Here is an 18,301-nt window from a genome sequence, read left to right on the forward strand (position 1 = left end):
GGAATTTGTTAAAAATAAATGACTCTTTTATAGCCATTTAAGAATTTAAAAAAGAGGGGCAGTCTCAAAATCGTCTCTCATTAAATGCTCACATCGAAAACTGTGCATTCCATTTTAGTGATTCGGGAAGGTGAAATCACAGAGATAACTGGGGGTGGAGCAGGGGCAGTGGAAGGTGGGGAGGATTATTCTGTAAGAAAAGAGGACAGAGTGCTAGACCCAAAGAGATAAATCTAAATCCTAAATCTAAACTAAGTCCATAATGAATGGTCAGAAAATCCAAGGGGAGGGAAAGACACCAAACTTCGAGGAGACCCTCGAAATACGTTTCAACATTCCACCCTCACTCTCAAATGTTCACATCTGAAAGTTATGTTGGAAATTACCTGGGTCGCCTTGGTGACTTCCCGAGATGGTGCCGATACTTATATAATGAAAGGTCAGTATGAAACGCAACAGCGTCCAGGGGCATGAAACGCGCCAGCTGCTCTGCCAGAGAAGGCCAGCCAGGTAACCACCAGCACAGAAATGTGGGGTGCGTACCAGGCCCAACGCAGTTTAGGAAGCCCGCTGCAATGGATCAAAGCAGCCACCAGATGGTACTCCAGGCTTAGGATCGGGGTGGACTTCCGGCCTTCCCCACCTCCCCCTTCACCCCCACCAGCCCCTCAGCAAGCTCCCAGGAGGGCGTCCAGGCCAACCCCGCCGCTGTCTTGCGGCGACTCCCAGCTACGAGGTCAAGAGTCGGGCTCCCTTTGAATGGACTCAGGCACTGGCCCAGGGGTGCAAGTGCCTCGCGACAGGCCGTTACCCCGCCCGCCCCGCGCAGAGGGCGCTGACCCCAGGCGGGCCGGCGCGCGCGGCGGGCGGCCATAGGCTGCGGCGCTGGGCGGGAGGGGGCGAGGCAGGCCGGGGCGAGGTAGGCCGGGGCGAGGTGGGACCTGCCCTGGCCCCCGCGGTGGGCGGCCTGAGCGCGTGGGGCCCGGGCCCGGGACAGGCAGCGGAGCCTGGATTGCGGTGCGCTGGGCCAGTCTGCCATCCGGCCCAGGCCCGTTAGGGACCCAGACGCTGAGCGCCGTCCCCAGCCGGGGAGTTTCAGCGGCGGGGGGGACGACCCAGGTGGCGTTTCCGGAGTTGGGAGGCACCACCTGACGCGGCTATTTTGTTTTTCTAGTTTTCAGCTACCGAAGGTTGGATATCGGACATGAATTACTCACGGTTCCTCACGGCCACGAGCGCAGCGAGAAAGCCTTCTGCCATCCGAATCATGAGTGAGTCCTGGGCTGGCGCCTCTGCTCCGGGGTTGAGGGGGGCGGGGGGGTTGCTGCAGAGCCACTAACGGTGGTGCCTAGGGTCCGCGCCAATTGCACCCTTTCATTAAACTGTGAAAGCCTCTGTGAGCCAGGCTCTGCGTGCAAACCTGAAGAAGGCACAGACTTTGTTTTCGGAGAACTCGTGCTGGAACGGAAGGCACCGAATTGGTTATCTCTGCTCCAGTGTAGCAATAGAGAGAGGGGCACAGGCTGTTGTGGGACACGTCCGTGCAAGAGGGAGGGTGTGCTGTCTAGAAAGGCTCTTGCCGGCAACATGAGTAGATGTTGGTTTGGCACAATGTGCAGGTGTGTGCGGAGTTGGGAGGGTCTGGTAAATTGGAGAGAAAGGAATGAGCCTCGAAACTTGACAGTCCGGTAGGCGCTAAATGGAGGAGGGTTTTCTGTTATCATGGCCCATTGCTTACCTTCCTGATCCCTCCGCCTTCTTAGTTGGACATCTCCAGCCTTTAGTTCCTCCACCAGTGAGGCCGGTCCAGAAGAAGTTATTTTATGTGCTTATTTTCGACTAGCATTCTATCACTAGAAATTGTTCAACTTTACAGTTTTATGGACTATAATGCAATACATCGAGCTATCTCTGTTTATGAAAATCTTCACTGAAAGTGTTTCTTCTTCTCTTCCAAATTTATCATAGCTGAGACATTGAGCAGGGCACCGAAATCGGTCATCTCCTTGGCTACTGGATCACCAAACCCCAACACCTTCCCTTTTAAGACTGCTGTTATCACTGTAGACAATGGAGAGCCCATCCAGTTTAATGAAGAGATGATGAAGAGAGCACTTCAGTATTCTCAGAGTGCTGGGTAGCTATCAATAGATAACATAATTTTGTTGGTTTACTTTCATGAGTAATATTCCAAGGCCCATTGATAAAGTGGTGTGTACCTGGGTATTCAACAGGTAGGAAGGTTTGGGGTAGAGTTTCCAAAGAATAATTAAGAGTAACAGATGCATTGAATGCTTAACACCCCCTCCGTGACTGCTCCTTGACTTTAAATGATGGGGAGACTCAGAGAAGGCTTCTAAGAGGAAGTACCATTGGAGATGAAACTGAAAAAAAAAAAAAGAGAGAGAGACAGAGAAGGAGAGCTAGAGGAAGAAACCAGTTGGGATAAAGGAGGAAAAGGACGATCCAGGAAGAAGCAATTTTAAGTCTGGGGGTAATTTTGTAATAATTAGATTCCCTTAATAGTTGCAGACACCTATGCAGATACTTAGCCCTCAATGCAGAGGTCTTTAATTTCTTAAAACAAAGTTGGAACATACACTTTATGATTTTTCTTAGCTGGTCTTCTTCCAATGATAAGGAGTAATTTATAGAGTGTCTACAAATTATACTTCATTAAATTTTCTTTGTTCTGTGATTAAAAAGGACACTTAAATATAGCACATTATGTAAACATGAATTATGTGTAATAGACACATAGGCTTTTCTTTCCATGATACAAAGAACTTGAGATTGAACTTCTAGGTAGCCTATGGAAAATTTCCTAGGAATAACAAAGAATTGATGATGCAGTTAGTGCTCTAGTGTAAAAGAGACCAGGCTTTGGAATAAGAAAGATGGAGATTCATATCTTAGCTCATTTAATGTAAGCTGACTGACTTTATGTGAATTTATTAATCTCAGTCTGTTGCCTTCTCCTATAAACAGGGATATTAATATTAGCAAAAAGCATTTGAAGATTTTTAAATTGAATGTATAAAGTGCATAATATAAAGCTACCATCTAATTCTTATCTACTATTATTACAATTTTTAATACTATAAATTTGAAAATACATTTTATGCTGTAGAATCCCCGAGCTGTTGTCCTGGCTAAAACAGTTACAAGTAAAATTGCATAATCCTCCCACCATCAATTATCCAACCAGCCAAGGAAAAATGGACTTATGTGTAACATCTGGCAGCCAAGACGGCCTTTGTAAGGTAAGACTGAAAGGAAAGGGAACCCCACATTAAGAATCATATTTATGTTCAGGGCGCCTGGGTGGCTTCAGCTCAGTCATGATCTTGCAGTTTGTGGGTTCAAGACCCACCTCAGGCCCTGTGCTGACAGCTCAGAGCCTGGAGCCTGCTTCGGATTCTGTGTCTCCCTCTCTCTCTGCCCCTCGCCCACTCTCACTCTGTCTCTCTCTCTCAAAAATAAATATAATGTTTCTTTAATGTTAAGAAAAAAAATTTTTTTAAAAAGAAATATGTTCAGAAATACACTCCTCTCTCCTAACCACAAGAGGATCATGTTTTATGAGTTACTGGTAGTCTATCTTTACCTAGAATTTTAAACATGGAATTTAAAGACATTCACTAACCTGGTTTTTCTTCAGTGTAGATCATGTGGTTAATAACCCATAGCCAGGAGTCATTAAAACAAGATTCCCATGAAGGGAATACTCAACTCCTACCAGAAGCTTAGTGAGCACTGCTTAATTCATTTGGCTCAAAGACTCAGGTTACATTTTGATTTATGTAGTTATGAAATTTCAATATGATTTTTAAATTCTTTAGAGGGGATATCCTGATAGTCCTGAAGTGAAATGTAAATATTTTGCATGGCTGCTTATATAATCATCTGTGTTCACAACTGCTTACATCTGGACTTCTTGGATGTGTGCTTCCCTAGATCTCTATGTATGTCTGTCTCTGACTTATTTCTGGGTTAGTTCTCGTGTTATCTCTCTCTCTGTGTGTCTCTCTTTCTCAGTTATTCCATCTGCCTCTCTCCTGGGTTATAGGAAGTCTATAACCACCATTGGGGGATTTTCATAATAAAGAGACTGTACCTATGGTTCTCGATTTCTTCTGTTTTTTTTTTTTCTTTTCTTTTTCATGAATAATTAGTCCTAAAGATTCTCTACATTCAGTCTTCATATCTAGATTAAAAAGTGCTCTTACTTATCTTAAACCATAGTAGCTTTGTTTTTCTTCTTATGAAAAATGTGAAAGCTGTAATCTAGTTAGCTTTAATGAATTTAAAAAAAAATTTTTTAACATTTATTTATTTTCAAGAGACAGAGAGCAAGGGGGGAGGGGCAGAGAGACAGGGAGACACAGAATCCAAAGCAGGCTCCAGACTCTGATCTGTCAGCGCAGAGCCGGATGTGAGGCTCAAACCCACTAACTGTGGGATCATGACCTGAGCTGAAGACGGATGCCCAACCGAGCCACCCAGGCGCCTCAGCTTTAATGAATTTTAATTAAATTATTATTACAGCATGATGTATTGAAGTAATAAGAATATAATTTTTCCTCCCTATTTTTTTATTTAATTGGGGGAAAAGGAAGATTAGCTACCGTCTGAGTGTTTGCTTGAAGAGAAACAATTGTGATTCCATAGACTAATATGAAAAAAGGTCTTTTCAGTTAAATTCTTAGGAAGGTATACTATGAACCTTTTTTTTCCCAGAAAGATGCTCAAGACAATTTCTTTATCTGTCACAATATCCATCATATCAAAGGAAGATAGCATAGATGGTCAAATACATCAATAACTCACTCATTTACACACACGTTATTATAGAGGCCTTAGTGGGAATCTGGTTTACTATTCCTTCCACTTTGTTCTCCAAGATAGATGTCATTTTAGTCACCTGTGTGTCTGTCTGCATCTATTAAACAGTGCCACCAGATAATAAACAGCCCTTCTTTTCATTTAGGTTATTTGATATCCTCATGTCCCCTAATGGACATAGAAAATGTATATAATTAGGTTTTCATTTGACCTATTGACAATGGACATGCCACCCAAGTAATTTGTTTAGTCCTAGGATGTCCTGTAAAGCTGAATCACTTGGAAACTTTCTGGAGGTGGATACTGTTTGTCATATAAGGCCAAAACCTCATAAGGAAAAAGGAAAGAGAACATCCTGGGCAAAATCAGGAAACAAAAGTCAAATTGTCTATCTCAGTTGATAATGGCCATACTGTTTGTCATGAGATATAGGTTTGAGATGAGGAAGGAGAGGCTTGAACCAAGGATTGTGACACACCACAAGGAAAGAAAAGATGATTCCACAAGTTATGTAAGATTTAGTCATAAAAGACCCCCTTTGATTTAGGCTAGAAGTATCTATTGTCTAGGTCATATTGTCTGCAAAATCTCCTAAAATTTGTCAAGCCTGTCTTACCTGACCTCTAAATATCCTTTAACATTGTTGATCTTCCCATCCTTTCTGAAACACTCTTCTCCGATTCTCTCAACACCTCACTGGCCCAATTGTCCTGCCTTCTTTGCAGTGTCCCCTTCTACATATCCATCATTTATTAGACTTCAAGGCTCAGTCCTCAAACCTCTTCTCCCCTCAGTCCATATACTTTCCCTGGGTACCTCCATTCACACCCTTGTGCTCATCATAGCTAGTAACTTACACGTTCCTTCCAAATCCATGTTATCCATCTGTCCACTTGGAACTGTGACAGAATGTTTCAAAGGCATCTCAAACCAGAACATACTCATCACCTTGTCCCCCAGAGATGGACAACTTTGTGGTTCTGTTTATCAGTGAATAGCATCACTCCCTCCAGGAGTCAGTCTTCATGGTTCCCCTTCCTCATTCTTCTATAATCCATAATTGTGTTCTCTTGGCATGGATTTTCTAAATACCTCTTCAGTTTTCCTCTCCAATTCCATCGTCACTGTTGGTCAGGCTATATCTGCATCTTTCTCCAGAACTACAGCAAAAACGTTCCAGAGAATCCCAAAATTTCCCAAACTTTCCACATGTGTTCTCACTCATCTTTTATTCTTTCATATTGTTGCCAGAAATATCTTCCCAATATGCATATCTGATAATGTGACTCCTCCTTCCCAGCCTCTACCTAAAATTCTTACTGGCCTCATGTGGCTTGAATGCCAACGTGGTATTTCTCTGCCTACTTCTATCAGATCTCACGCCACCTTCCTCTTTACGTCCCACTTTAAGCCACAGAATTCTTTCAGTTTCTCAAAATGTACCTATTGTAATCCCCTATACCATCTCATCACTTCCACAAGGAAGCCTTCCCTGAATGCCTGGAATTCCCGGATTGTCCAAGTCCTCTTTCAGTGAGCCCTTATAGCATTGTGCATCTATAGTTCATAGAACTCACCATTGTTGTTAAGTATACATTTATTTAGTTATTTGATTAGCATCTAGCTTTCCCATTGGACTAGTACCTCCATGAGGATAAGAACCTTGTTGCTCTGCTCATCATTTTGTCTCCATACCATATGCTGGGTTGGCTTAGAGTAAATATTTAGTATATTTTCAAAGAAGGAATAAAAGGAATAAATGAATTTTAGAGTCAAGCTAGTTATCTTACCCTAAAACAGAGGTTGGAAAACTATGCATAGCTTGAAAAACCAAATCTAGGCTTCATCTGACTTTATAAATAGAGTTTTGTTGGAACTCAGCCACACCTATTGGTTTACGTATTGTCTTTGGCTGCTTTCTCACTATAGAGGCAGAGATAAATAGTTGTAATGGAGATATTATGGCCCCACAAAATATGTACCATCCTGCACTTTACAGAAAATTTGCCAACTCCTACTGTAGAATCCTAATGAGCTCAAAAAAAAAAGGGCTCTAAGAATTGAAACAATACTATCCAACCTAACCTATGCTTCTTTTGTTAGGTGTTTGAAATGATCATTAATCCTGGAGATAATGTCCTCCTTAATGAACCTGTTTACTCAGGAACACTTCAAGCTGTGAGTACACATTTTTATAAAAGGCAACTCTCTTTCTTATAATACATAAGAGGAAAACATTGTACCTTTGGAATTATCTGTCCACTGAAAAATAAGATAGGAGAATCTTAAATGATATATGTAAAATATGTTAAGCGTACCCTCCACTTTATACATTTCTTTTTACAAAATCTAAATATGTAGATGCTAAAATTAGGTTGTGCAAAATCACGTCCAGCTTTCTTCATGTTTCACTTGAAATGCAACTTCATTTACAAAACCGTATCTTTCCATTACCATCTTTTATTACCGTATGCCTAAGTATAATCATGTTGTATGTCAATTTAATATAACGGTAAGCCAACATGGTATAATTAGGACTTTCCACTCTAGCATTAAATTAATGGGACTATAATATCCAGAATGAGGAAGCTGGTCATCTGGCTGTACTGTGCACTAATCAGAACACACCATTGAGAATTAGGTTTGTTTGGGGCACAATACTTTAGGATAGCCATGGATTGACTTCTGCATGTCCTCGGGTTAACAGAACTGGAATGAAAGGGTGGAAACTACAGGGAAGCTATTTCAACTCAATGTAATAACTTCCTAGCCATGAGCCTCACCTGGCTCCTGACTGCCTAGGGAGGTAAGGTACTTATTGCCCATCACTGAAGATTTTCAAAGTTACTCTGAACTGTCATTTAACACAAGTGTTAGAAAAGTAACTCTAGCTTAAAATAGGGAAATGAATGAGATGACCTTTATGCTCTGTTGATTCTAATATCATGGATTCTCTCTTTTTCGAGTTTAATACCGTCTTTAAAATTAATACATAAAACAATAATATAGTGTTAATGAAAGGCATATTTTCTCAAAACTTCTAAGTAGGGATAAAATTGATATTATAAAAAATGCTTTTCCTATGAACAACCTGAAAAGGAAATTAAGAAAATAATTCCATTTATAATAATAGCCAAAAGAATAAATATCTGAAATTAAATCTAACAAAGGGAGCAAAAGACTGGCACTTATAAACTATAAAACACTGTTGAAAGAAATTAAAGAAGATCCAAATAAGTGGAAATACATCACCTATTCATCAATTGGAAGACTTAATACTGTTTAGATGTCAGTAATACCAAAGCAAACTATAGATTCAACATAGTCCCTATCAAATTCCAGTAGCCTTTTTTGCAGAAATAGAAAAGCCAATTCTTAAAATCATATGGGATTGGAAGGAACCCAAATGGCCAAAACAATCTTAAAAAAGAACAAAGTTGGAGGATTCCCACTTCCTGATTTCAAAACCAACTTCAAAGCAACAGTAATCAAAATAGTGTGGTAATGGTATAGGGATAGACATATAGACCAATGGAATAGAATTGAGTCCAGAAATAAACCCACACATCTATGGTCAATTTATTTTGGTAAGGGTACCAAACCATTCAATAGAGAAAGAATAGTGTCTTCAGCATATCATGCTGAGACAACTGGATTTCCACATGGAAAAACAGAAATTGGACCCTGACCTCACACCTTATAAAAATTTAACTCAAAATGTATCAAAGACCTAAGTGGAAGAGCTAAAACTATAAAATCTTAGGAGAAAACATACAGGCAAATCTTCATGACCTTTGGTATGGCACTAAATTCTTAGATATGATACCAAAAACGTAGTCAAAAAGAACAAAAAATAGATAAATTGGACTTAATCAAAAATTAAAAACTTGTGGGGTACCTGGGTGGCTCAGTCAGTTAAGCATCTACTTTCGGCTCAGGTCACAATCTCATGGTTCATGGGTTCGAGCCCCATGTTGGGCTCTGCTGACAGCGCAGAGCCTGAAGCCTGCTTTGGATTTTGTGTCTCCCTGTGTCTCTGCTCCTCCCCTGCTTGTGCTCTGTCTCTCTCTCTCTCTCAAAAATAAACATTAAAAAAAATGTTTTTAATTAAAAGCTTTTGTGTATCAAAGGACATTATGAAGAAAGTGACAAGATAGCCTACAGAATGGGAGAAAATATTTGCAAATCATATATCTGATAAGGACTTAATATCCAGAATATATAAAGACCTCCTGCAACTCAACAACAAAAAAACAAATAACCTAATTTAAAAATGAACAAAGGACTTAAATAGACATCTCTCCAAAGAAGATATACAAGTAGCCAATAAGCACGTGAAAAGTTGCCCACCCTCATTAGTCATTAGAGAAATAGAAATCAAAAACATAGGGAGATACTACCTCACACCTACTAGGACAACTTTTTTTTAATGTAAAATAACAAGTATTGTTGAATATGTGGAGAGATTGGAACCCTTGTACATTGCTTGTGGAAATGTAAATTGGTACAGCCACTGTGGAAAAGTTTGTCAGTTTCTCAAAAAACTAAACGTGGAATTACCATGTGATTGATTAGTTCAAGTCCAAGTATGTACCCAAAAGAACTGAAAACTGGAGCTCAGCTAATTGTACACAAATGTTCAGTGCAGCATTATCCATAATGGCGAAAAGGTAGAAGCAACTCAACTGTACATCAACAAGTGAATGGATAAAGTGTGGCATATACATATGATAGAATATTAGTCAGCCATAAAAAGGAACAAAGTTTTAACACATGCTACAAAATGGATAAAACTTGAGAACATTATGCCAACTGAAAGAAGCCAGAGACAAAAGGACAAATATTGTATTACTCCGCTTATATGTTTCTTATATCTAAAATAGGCAGATTTGCAGACACAGAACGTTAGTGGTTAGCAGGGCCTGGGGATAGGGAGGAATGGAGAGTGACTGATTAATGAGTACAGAGTTTCTGTTTGGAATGATGAAAAAGTTGGGAAATCAATAGTGATGATGGATGTACACATTGTGAATGTGATTAATGCCATGAATTGCACACTTAAATATGGCAAAATTTTTGTTGCATGCCTATTTACCATGATAAAAACTAAAGTAAAATAATTGCTTTTTCTTAATTACTGGATACTAATTAATAATTACTAAACTCCTTATATAATGCTCATGAATGTAAAACCAATGTCTATGTAAACACATGCACAAATGTTTTCACCTACCCAAGCAGAAACTGTGTGCCACACTGAGGAAATGTGCAAGTAAGCAATATGTATTTATTTCATGGCCCAATATTAATTTGTTTTATTCATGGTAGATGTGCTTTCTTAGACTAAGAATTTTTAGATTTGTCATAAATTTGTCTGGATTATTCCCACTTAGTACATAATTCCACACTTGACTGCTAAGAGTGTTTGCTTATCCTTTGGAAAACTTTATTTTCTGAGAACCTCACTAAATTATTGTTATTTCCTAAGTTTCAATTTTTTTTTATATTCATCCAAGAATAAGACTCCACAAGATTTTTATAAAATTAGGTCTATAAGCAAGGCCGCTACTCACCATCTCAGGCTTAGCAGTTGGTGAAATGTGAAATACTTGCACATACCCTGGTAAACTGCTGCCCTCCCTGTACCTCCTCATGCCCATCACTACCCTGGCTCCCCTGGCCCCTCCCCTAAGACCACCCTTAACTTCCCATCATACAGAATTAATGCAGGGGGCCTCCAGGACTCTATTCCAGTCAGATACTGTTTCTGATGTTCCCATGCTATATCACCTGTTAAATATTTTGAATATCACCTTTGCTAGTAACTATTTTAGGTATTAGCATAACAGATGCTTTCTGTTTAACTTGCTTTGTCAAAAAAAAAAGCATTCATTAATAAACATCTACTTTATGAATCAGTTCTAACTATAATTATAAAGATAATTCAGTCAGAAGAGGCTAGGTTATGCTGCATAATGAATGACCCCAATCACATTGGCTTATGGCTAGAGAGGTTTATTTCGCTTATATATTCCATGTCCACCGAAAGGCAGCCGCAGCTCTGTTCTATGTCATCTCCATCCAAAGCCCCAAGCTGACAGAAGCAGTCTCTATCTGGGACACTCCCAGTTTCAGAGCAAGGGGAAAAGAGAAATAAAGAACCACAAGCTGGGATTTTAAAGCTTCTGCTTGGAAGAAACATACATCACTTGTGCTCACAATTTATCAGCCAGAGCAAGACATAGGACTGGTCAATCCTGACACAGAAGATCAAGGAAGTATACTCCTTCCTGTGGAAACTGGCAGGGGATATTGTCGAACAATAATGGAATCTACCCCAGGGCAACGATAAAATGAGAATATACAACATCAACCTTTGTAGCATAGAGCTGAGTGCAGGTTTATATGTTTAAGGGTCTAAATGGTAACATTCTTGGTTAGTATAAGAAGAACCATTGATGACACATTTTGTAATCATGTCTGAACTTGGGCTTTCCTTTTTTTTGTGCTCAACAGCTAATGCCACTGGGCTGCAACATTATTAATGTTTCCAGTGATGAATATGGTATTATTCCAGGCTCCCTCAAAGAAGTACTTTCCAAATGGAAACCAGAAGACTCAAAAAACCCCAAGAGAAACACCCCCAAATTTCTTTACACTGTCCCAAACGGCAACAACCCTACTGGAAACTCATTAACAACTAACCGCAAGAAGGAAATCTATGAGGTATTTTAAAAGAAGGTGTATGTGGCCATGTTCTTGTTTATTTTCAACGTTTGAGAAGAGTACTGTGCAAGCTCTCTTATTAGCCTCTTGCTTACAAGGAAAGTAGCTTTTAATAAAAGGAAGTCCTCTATGCCAAGGGCTCTAATAAATTTAAACACAAGAAATTACTCCATCCTTTGTTAACTATGAGATTTTTCTTTTCCTTTAATAGATTATTTTCATATAAAAGGAAATAGTATTTTTGACCCGATATTAAATTTTAGGAAGTTATTTAATATTTGACCGCAAGTTTGATTTTCATTATTTTATATTTATATTTTCAACTTGTCAATTTTCTTTCCTACTCCTTATCATTTCAGGTTACAAAGAAATTCTTTAAAAATAAAAGGAATGCTCCTTTTGTAAAGTCTCTTTTAGGTACCTGACTATGATGCCTAAGCTTCCACTATAAACATTTTTTTTAAAAAATCAACCACAGGGGTGCCTGGGTGGCTCAGTCAGTTAAGTGTCCAACTTCGGCTCAGGTCATGATCTCCTGGTTCATAGTTCAAGCCCCACGTCAGGCTCTGTACTGACAGCTCAGAGCCTGGAGCCTACTTCAGATTCTGTGTCTCCCTCTCTCTCTGCCCCTTCCCTAATCTCTCTCTCTCTCTCTCAAAAATAAATAAACAAAAAAAAATTTTTTTAGGGGTGTCTGGTGGTGGCTCAGTCGGTTAAGCGTCTGACTTCGGCTCAGGTCATAATCTCGCAGTTTGTGAGTTCAAGCCCCGCGTAGAGCTCTGTGCTAACAGCTCAGAGCCTGGAGCCTCCTTCAGATTCTGTGTCTCCTCTCTCTGCCCCTCCCATGCTTATGCTCTGTCTCTCTCTGTCTCTCAATAATAAATAAATGTTAAAAAAATTTTTTTAATAAAAATTTTAAAAAATTTTAAATATCACACACATACCTAGCTATACAAAAATCTTTGAAAAATAAGAGAAGTATGCCTTTTGTAAAGTCTCTTTTATGTACCTGTGTTCCCTAGATTTTTAGCTACAAATAGCTTTTATTTATTTATTTTTTATTTTTTTTAATGTTTATTTATTTTTGACAGAGAGAGACAGAGCATGAGTGGGGGACGGGCAGAGAGAGAGGAAGACAGAATCTGAAACAGCCTCCAGGCTCTGAGCTGTCAGCACAGAGCTGGATGCGGGGCTTGAACTCACAGACCACGAGATCATGACCTGAGCTGAAGTTGGATGCTCAACCGACTGAGCCACCCAGGTGTCCCAGCTAATAAGTTCCAAATAAGGGGTACCAGGGTGGCTCAGTTGGCTAAGTGTCTGACTTTGGCTCAGGTCATGATTTCACATTTCATGGGTTTGAGCCCCACATCAGGCTCTGTGCTAACAGCTCAGAGTCTGGAGCATGTTTCGCATTCTGTGTGTCCCTCTCTCTCTGCTCCTCCCCAGCTCATGCTCTGTCTCTCTGTCTCAAAAATAAAAATAAATGTAAAAAAAAAATGTTTTTAAATAAGTACCAAAGTCATATTAAACTGTATAGACTGTACAGTGGAATCATAAAGAAAGCTTTCAAACAGTTTCTTTCACTCATTTATATATATTTTTTTGAAGTATTGTCTTATTTTTCACGCATTCCACAGTTCTGTCCTGAGTTCTCTTCTTATTTACGTATTACTCCCAGATAGTCTCATCCAGTTGTATGGCTGTAAATTTCATTCTATATCATAGAAACGCCTTTCCCCTGAACGCCAGACTTCTGTATCCAACTTCTCCATCCAATTTATGTTTCCAACATCCAACATAAGTGTCTAATAGGCATTTCCAACCTACCATGACCTAATAGAACTCTTGATTTAGTGCAGCCACACCCCAACCTCCAAGTCACACCCCTAACATTCTCCATCTCCATAAATAGTGCCACCATAAACAATCACCTTTTATTCTTCTCTTTCCCTTCTCTCCTCTCCCAACTGTGGACTCCACCACCAAATGGATCCAAATCCACCTGTTTCTCTCTTCTCCCCTTAGTCCCACCATCTTCCCAGCCACCACCTTCCCTCACTGGTCTGCTAGTATGGTTTCCTCACTGGACCCCTGCTGCATTCCAGTTTTGATCTTCAACCAATTATTCTTCACACAGCAACCAGGCATATATGTCGTTCCCCTGCTGAAATATAAATGTAAAGCCAGTCTCATGGTCTTCCTGTTTACAGTCCCCTTGCAATTAAAATAAAATCCAAATTCCTTCACCTGCCTCCCAAAGCTATGTGACCTGGTAGTCTCTTCTCAGGCCTTGTCATTTATTATCACCTTCTTGCTGCAGCCCCCTGGCTTTCTTTCCATCCCTTAAACATGTCAAGGTTTTTTTTTCTTTTTTTCCCTCCCCACCCAAGGGCTTTTGGTCTCACTCATCCCTCAGCTTAGAATCTTCCTTGACATTTGCACAACTGGCTCCATCCTGTGATTCTGAGCTCTTGCATAACCTTGTCAGGACAGGCTTCCCAATAATTCACTCTGAAATAGCTACCCTATCTCTTTCTCTTCCTCTCTCTTTCTCTCTCTCTCTCTCTGCCCCCACCCCCCACTCAATATCACCCTGCTTAATGTTCTCCCTAGCCCCTAAAACCTCTCATCTGTATTTCTTCTCTTCGTTATCCATGGTCTTATGTATATCATCTTTCCCAGAACTTGGAATGTAAGTTCCATGTGAACAAGAGGCCTCAGTGCCTTGTTCATCCCTCTACCTTCATTATCTACAACAATAAGTACTCAGTAGTTTCTTGGATGGATGGATGGATGGATGGATGGATGGATGGATGGATACAAAGAATTATGATTCCAGTCAGCTTAGACAGTTCTTAAGAATTAAATATATGACTTTAACCTTTTTTAGCTTGCAAGAAAATATGATTTCCTCATAATAGAAGATGATCCTTACTATTTTCTCCAGTTCAACAAGGTAAGTGGTGATATGAATTTATTTCACAATTGGAAGGTAAGTTGTAAGTTATTACACTGATTTAATTTTAGCCTGGCTGCTGAGTCAGAGCTAATCTATCTTTATGTGGAAATTAAATAAAATTATTAGTAATTTGCTACCACTTCAATCTTAAATCTTTCAGTTTTATCACAGAATTGGTATCTCTCGTGTCTGGCATTACTGCTCTTTCCAGAAATAGACTTACCTTTAAAATAGTAGCTAGCTCTCTATACCACGCATTTGGGCAAACAGTAAACCAGGGCTGATGGTCTTCTTGAACTCCAAATTCTAGTTCATAGATTTTTAAACATCATACAAGGGATATGAGGTAGGTTTCATGTGGGATATGAACTAGTTTCTTGGCAGTGGCTGACTAGAATGATGTCTGCAAAGGATTGGGAAGCTGCACCCACACTGAAAGAGAAAGAGGGTCATGCCCAGTTAGTGATGTCCATTACGGACATAGGAAAAGGCATTACTGGCAGCATGCCACATATTTTCCATCCCTGTCCTGAAGGCCTGGATTCTACCTGCAGAATAATGGGTTTTTAGATTCTTTTCCACTATATATGCATGCCACTTTTCATGATCATGCTCTCCTAATAGATAGCAGCGGTGGTACAGACTCCCAGTGCCTGATCCTTCAAAATCAAACACTATATTTGCTCTCATGTCTGCAAAGAACATATACTTGCATTCAATGCTCCCTTAAAATCTGCTGGAAAGAAACCAAAACTCTTGATTTTTCTATATAGCTTGCTGAATACCACATCTACCTACCTATTCTTTACCCTCAACATGACTGGGCCCCTTCTCTTGTATGCATCTACATTGAAGTCAATGTTGCAGATTGACTAAATTTCTCAACTTGTTTTATCTCTCTAGCTGTTCTAAGGATCATTCTCTCTCTAGATAATCCTGACTGCTGCTGGCCCTCTTCATTTTGATCTAATCCAGACAAATTTTTCTTGAATCCTTCCTCAAAATCTGCTGATCCTGGACGTCGACCTTTGAGGCTAGAAGGGCCTATTTGAGGTGTCCCTAAATTCATAATAATAGCATCTTAAGCAAATGAATAAACCCTTCTGTGTGTTTCTGGCAGAAAAGCCATGAAGAAAGACAGGTACTAATAAAAGAACATGCATCTCTGTTTCTTATTCCATTTTAAAGGGTTGAGATTAAGGTAACAGAAAAGATGGCTGTGTTCCTATCCAAACCTATGCCCTGTCCATTCTCTACACAGAATAATTATACAGTCACTAACAGAGTTCTCAAGCTAACAATATATATTTTTTCCATTTCAAGTCCTGGGCACCAACATTTCTTTCCATGGACGTTGATGGGCGTGTCATCAGAGCTGACTCTTTTTCAAAAGTCCTCTCCTCTGGGTAAGCCCTTGTGTCTCAACGTATGGCCAGATCTAAAAAAGATAGACTGTACCTGAGTGTCTTTTAGTCCAAATAATTCTCATTTGAGATACTTGTATTCCCCTTACCTTAAAGCATCAGTTTGATTATTAATATATGCCTTTTCTTTCTTTATTCATCTCCAGAAATCAAAGGTATGTGGGCATTAATCTAAAGTTGTAGTGGGACTGGTCAGGTTTTGGGTTTCACATATGAAAGAACACACTTCAAAATACTTGGTCAGATTTGCATTGTATCTTTAATGTAGTCTTAAATTTGTATTTTAAATAACAAGTAGTTAGTTTTATTAGAACGTTTTCGTGGTCTAGGCCCATTTGTCCCCAGGTTACAACTGTCTTCCTAATGAAGGCAGTAAAGTCACATGTAATATTTGTTAATACAGGATTGGTACTGCACCTTTTCTCTTTTTGTGCAGGTTGAGACTAGGGTTTATAACTGGTCCAAAACCCTTGATAGAGAGAGTTGTCTTACACACACAAGTTTCAACTATGCACCCCAGCACTTTTACACAGGTAAGAACAATTTCAGAAATAGGTTTTTTTTTTTAAACAATCAGAATAGAAAATAGATATTAGCAAGTAAGACTGAGTTAAGGTGGCAGGGAGTAAGTCACTGATACTAAATCTCTAGTTCCAATATGGACTGAATTAGAAGATCAGATACCACAGATGTTTACTCTAAAAGGCAAATCAGGAGTGCCTGGGTGTCTCAGTCAGTTTAGTGTCCAACTCTTGCTCTTGGCTCAGGTCATGATCTCTTAGTTAGTGGGTTCAAGCCCCATGTCGGGCTCTGCACTGACAGGGTGGAGCCTGCCTGGAATTCTCTCTGCCTCTACCCCACTCATGTACTATCTCTCTCTCTCAAAATAAATAAACTTTTAAAAAATGTTTTTAATAAATAAAAGGCAAATAAGAATTGAATTGACCTGGTGTTTGCAGTGTAGACCAAACTCCTTGCAGGTCATGGTGTCTTAGTCATCTTGTGTCCCTAGCATCTATCCCAGGAACGCCATAAAAACTTTGTTGAACTTGAAGAAAATGGAAGTGGCCTTACTGAAGTAATATAACTTTAGCTTCATTGTCTTGGAATCCATATTGAGCACAAGAATTCCAAACCTATTTAGAAACTTCTTGTTTGCCTTCATTGCACACGTGCTAACCTCCCCTAAAGACACTGGTTGTAATGCATTTTAGTTTAATAATAAAGTAAAATTTATTTTGGAGAATGTATAAATTTCCTCACAAGCTTTGAGAAATTGTTGGATCCATCCCTAATGCAATCTTTAGAATCAGTACTTAATCTTAGGTAGAATTGCTACCTAAGAACTCAAAATGAATAGAATGGTATACTAAGACCAGGACACTTGTTTGATATTGTACATTCCATAAAGAACATATCCCCATTTTTATCAAGTTGGGGTTTTTTCCCATATTTTTTGTCCGTGTTATCAACAAAACTTCACTATCCATCTATGGCATTAAAGCTTTCATATTATATAGAAAAATCACTGAGAACCTTATATAACTATATATCTACTATATATTTTTTATATTTAGAGAAGCAATATAGTATGGTAATTAATGGCATGGATCTGGAGCTAGACTGCCTAACTTGAATCCAGGCTGTGTCTGTGACCAGTTGTGTGACCCCAGGAAAGTTCACCTAACCCTTGGGCCTTGGTTTCCTCACCAGTAAAGTAGAAATAATAGCCTAATTGGGGTATTATGAAGATTAAATTATCTACATATGTAAATATATTGTAATAGTTTCTGGCATATAGCAATATAAATATTTGTTATTGTCATTGTTATTAATTCAAATTTATTATTTTCTTCTTTTTTAAGCTTTATTTATTTTTGAGGGAGAGACAGAGCATGAGTGGGGGAGGAGCAGAGAGAGGGAGATGCAGAATCTGAAGCAGGCTCCAGGCTCTGAGTTGTCAGCACAGAGCTCGACGTAGGGCTCGAACTCACAAACGAACTCATGAACCTGAGCCGAAGTCGGAGGCTTAACCGACTGAGCCACCCAGGCGCCCCTAATTTACATTTATTTTAAATCACTATGTAAAGCTGGTTCAGCTTGTTATATTTTTTTGTGGTTTACAGGTAATCAAGAGTGATTTGCTTTGATGTCACTTTTTAGAGAGTGAACCATGACATTTGTTGTCTTATCTCTTTTAGCTTCTAGTATCACAGCTTCTACACCAATGGGGAGAAGAAGGTTTCCTGGCTCATGTAGAGAGGTATTGCAATTTAGGTTCCAAATTTTACATAGAAATGTAATTCTTTTTATTCATTTTCATTTTTGAATTATTCCAAAATAA

At 39.4% G+C, this 18,301-nt stretch overlaps 1 protein-coding gene and 1 long non-coding RNA gene across 7 annotated transcripts in view; one reads left to right on the forward strand and one right to left on the reverse strand.

The window, feature by feature from the left end:
- The first annotated feature begins 643 nt into the window (after positions 1 to 643).
- The window catches only part of AADAT (aminoadipate aminotransferase), a 31,989-nt gene continuing 14,331 nt past the window's right edge, over positions 644 to 18,301 (forward strand). For 2 of the 6 annotated variants that reach the window (XM_027068835.2, XM_053216713.1), the window contains exons 1-10: positions 644 to 736; positions 1,175 to 1,271; positions 1,969 to 2,137; positions 3,131 to 3,263; positions 6,949 to 7,023; positions 11,362 to 11,571; positions 14,465 to 14,530; positions 15,857 to 15,939; positions 16,394 to 16,490; positions 18,159 to 18,220. In XM_027068835.2, the coding sequence (XP_026924636.1) occupies positions 1,205 to 1,271; positions 1,969 to 2,137; positions 3,131 to 3,263; positions 6,949 to 7,023; positions 11,362 to 11,571; positions 14,465 to 14,530; positions 15,857 to 15,939; positions 16,394 to 16,490; positions 18,159 to 18,220 (962 nt within the window). In that variant the 5' untranslated portion in view covers positions 644 to 736; positions 1,175 to 1,204. The other 4 variants (XM_015083446.3, XM_027068868.2, XM_027068846.2 and 1 more) reach the window with 3 other exon arrangements.
- The window catches only part of LOC113602267 (uncharacterized), a 293,893-nt gene continuing 289,139 nt past the window's right edge, over positions 13,548 to 18,301 (reverse strand). Inside the window, exon 14 of the long non-coding RNA XR_008296039.1 lies at positions 13,548 to 14,965. This is a non-coding gene — a long non-coding RNA (uncharacterized LOC113602267). The remainder of the gene's footprint in view (positions 14,966 to 18,301) is intronic.

Source organism: Acinonyx jubatus, chromosome B1 (assembly GCF_027475565.1).
Source record: "Acinonyx jubatus isolate Ajub_Pintada_27869175 chromosome B1, VMU_Ajub_asm_v1.0, whole genome shotgun sequence".
In the NCBI taxonomy this organism is placed as follows: domain Eukaryota; kingdom Metazoa; phylum Chordata; class Mammalia; order Carnivora; family Felidae; genus Acinonyx; species Acinonyx jubatus.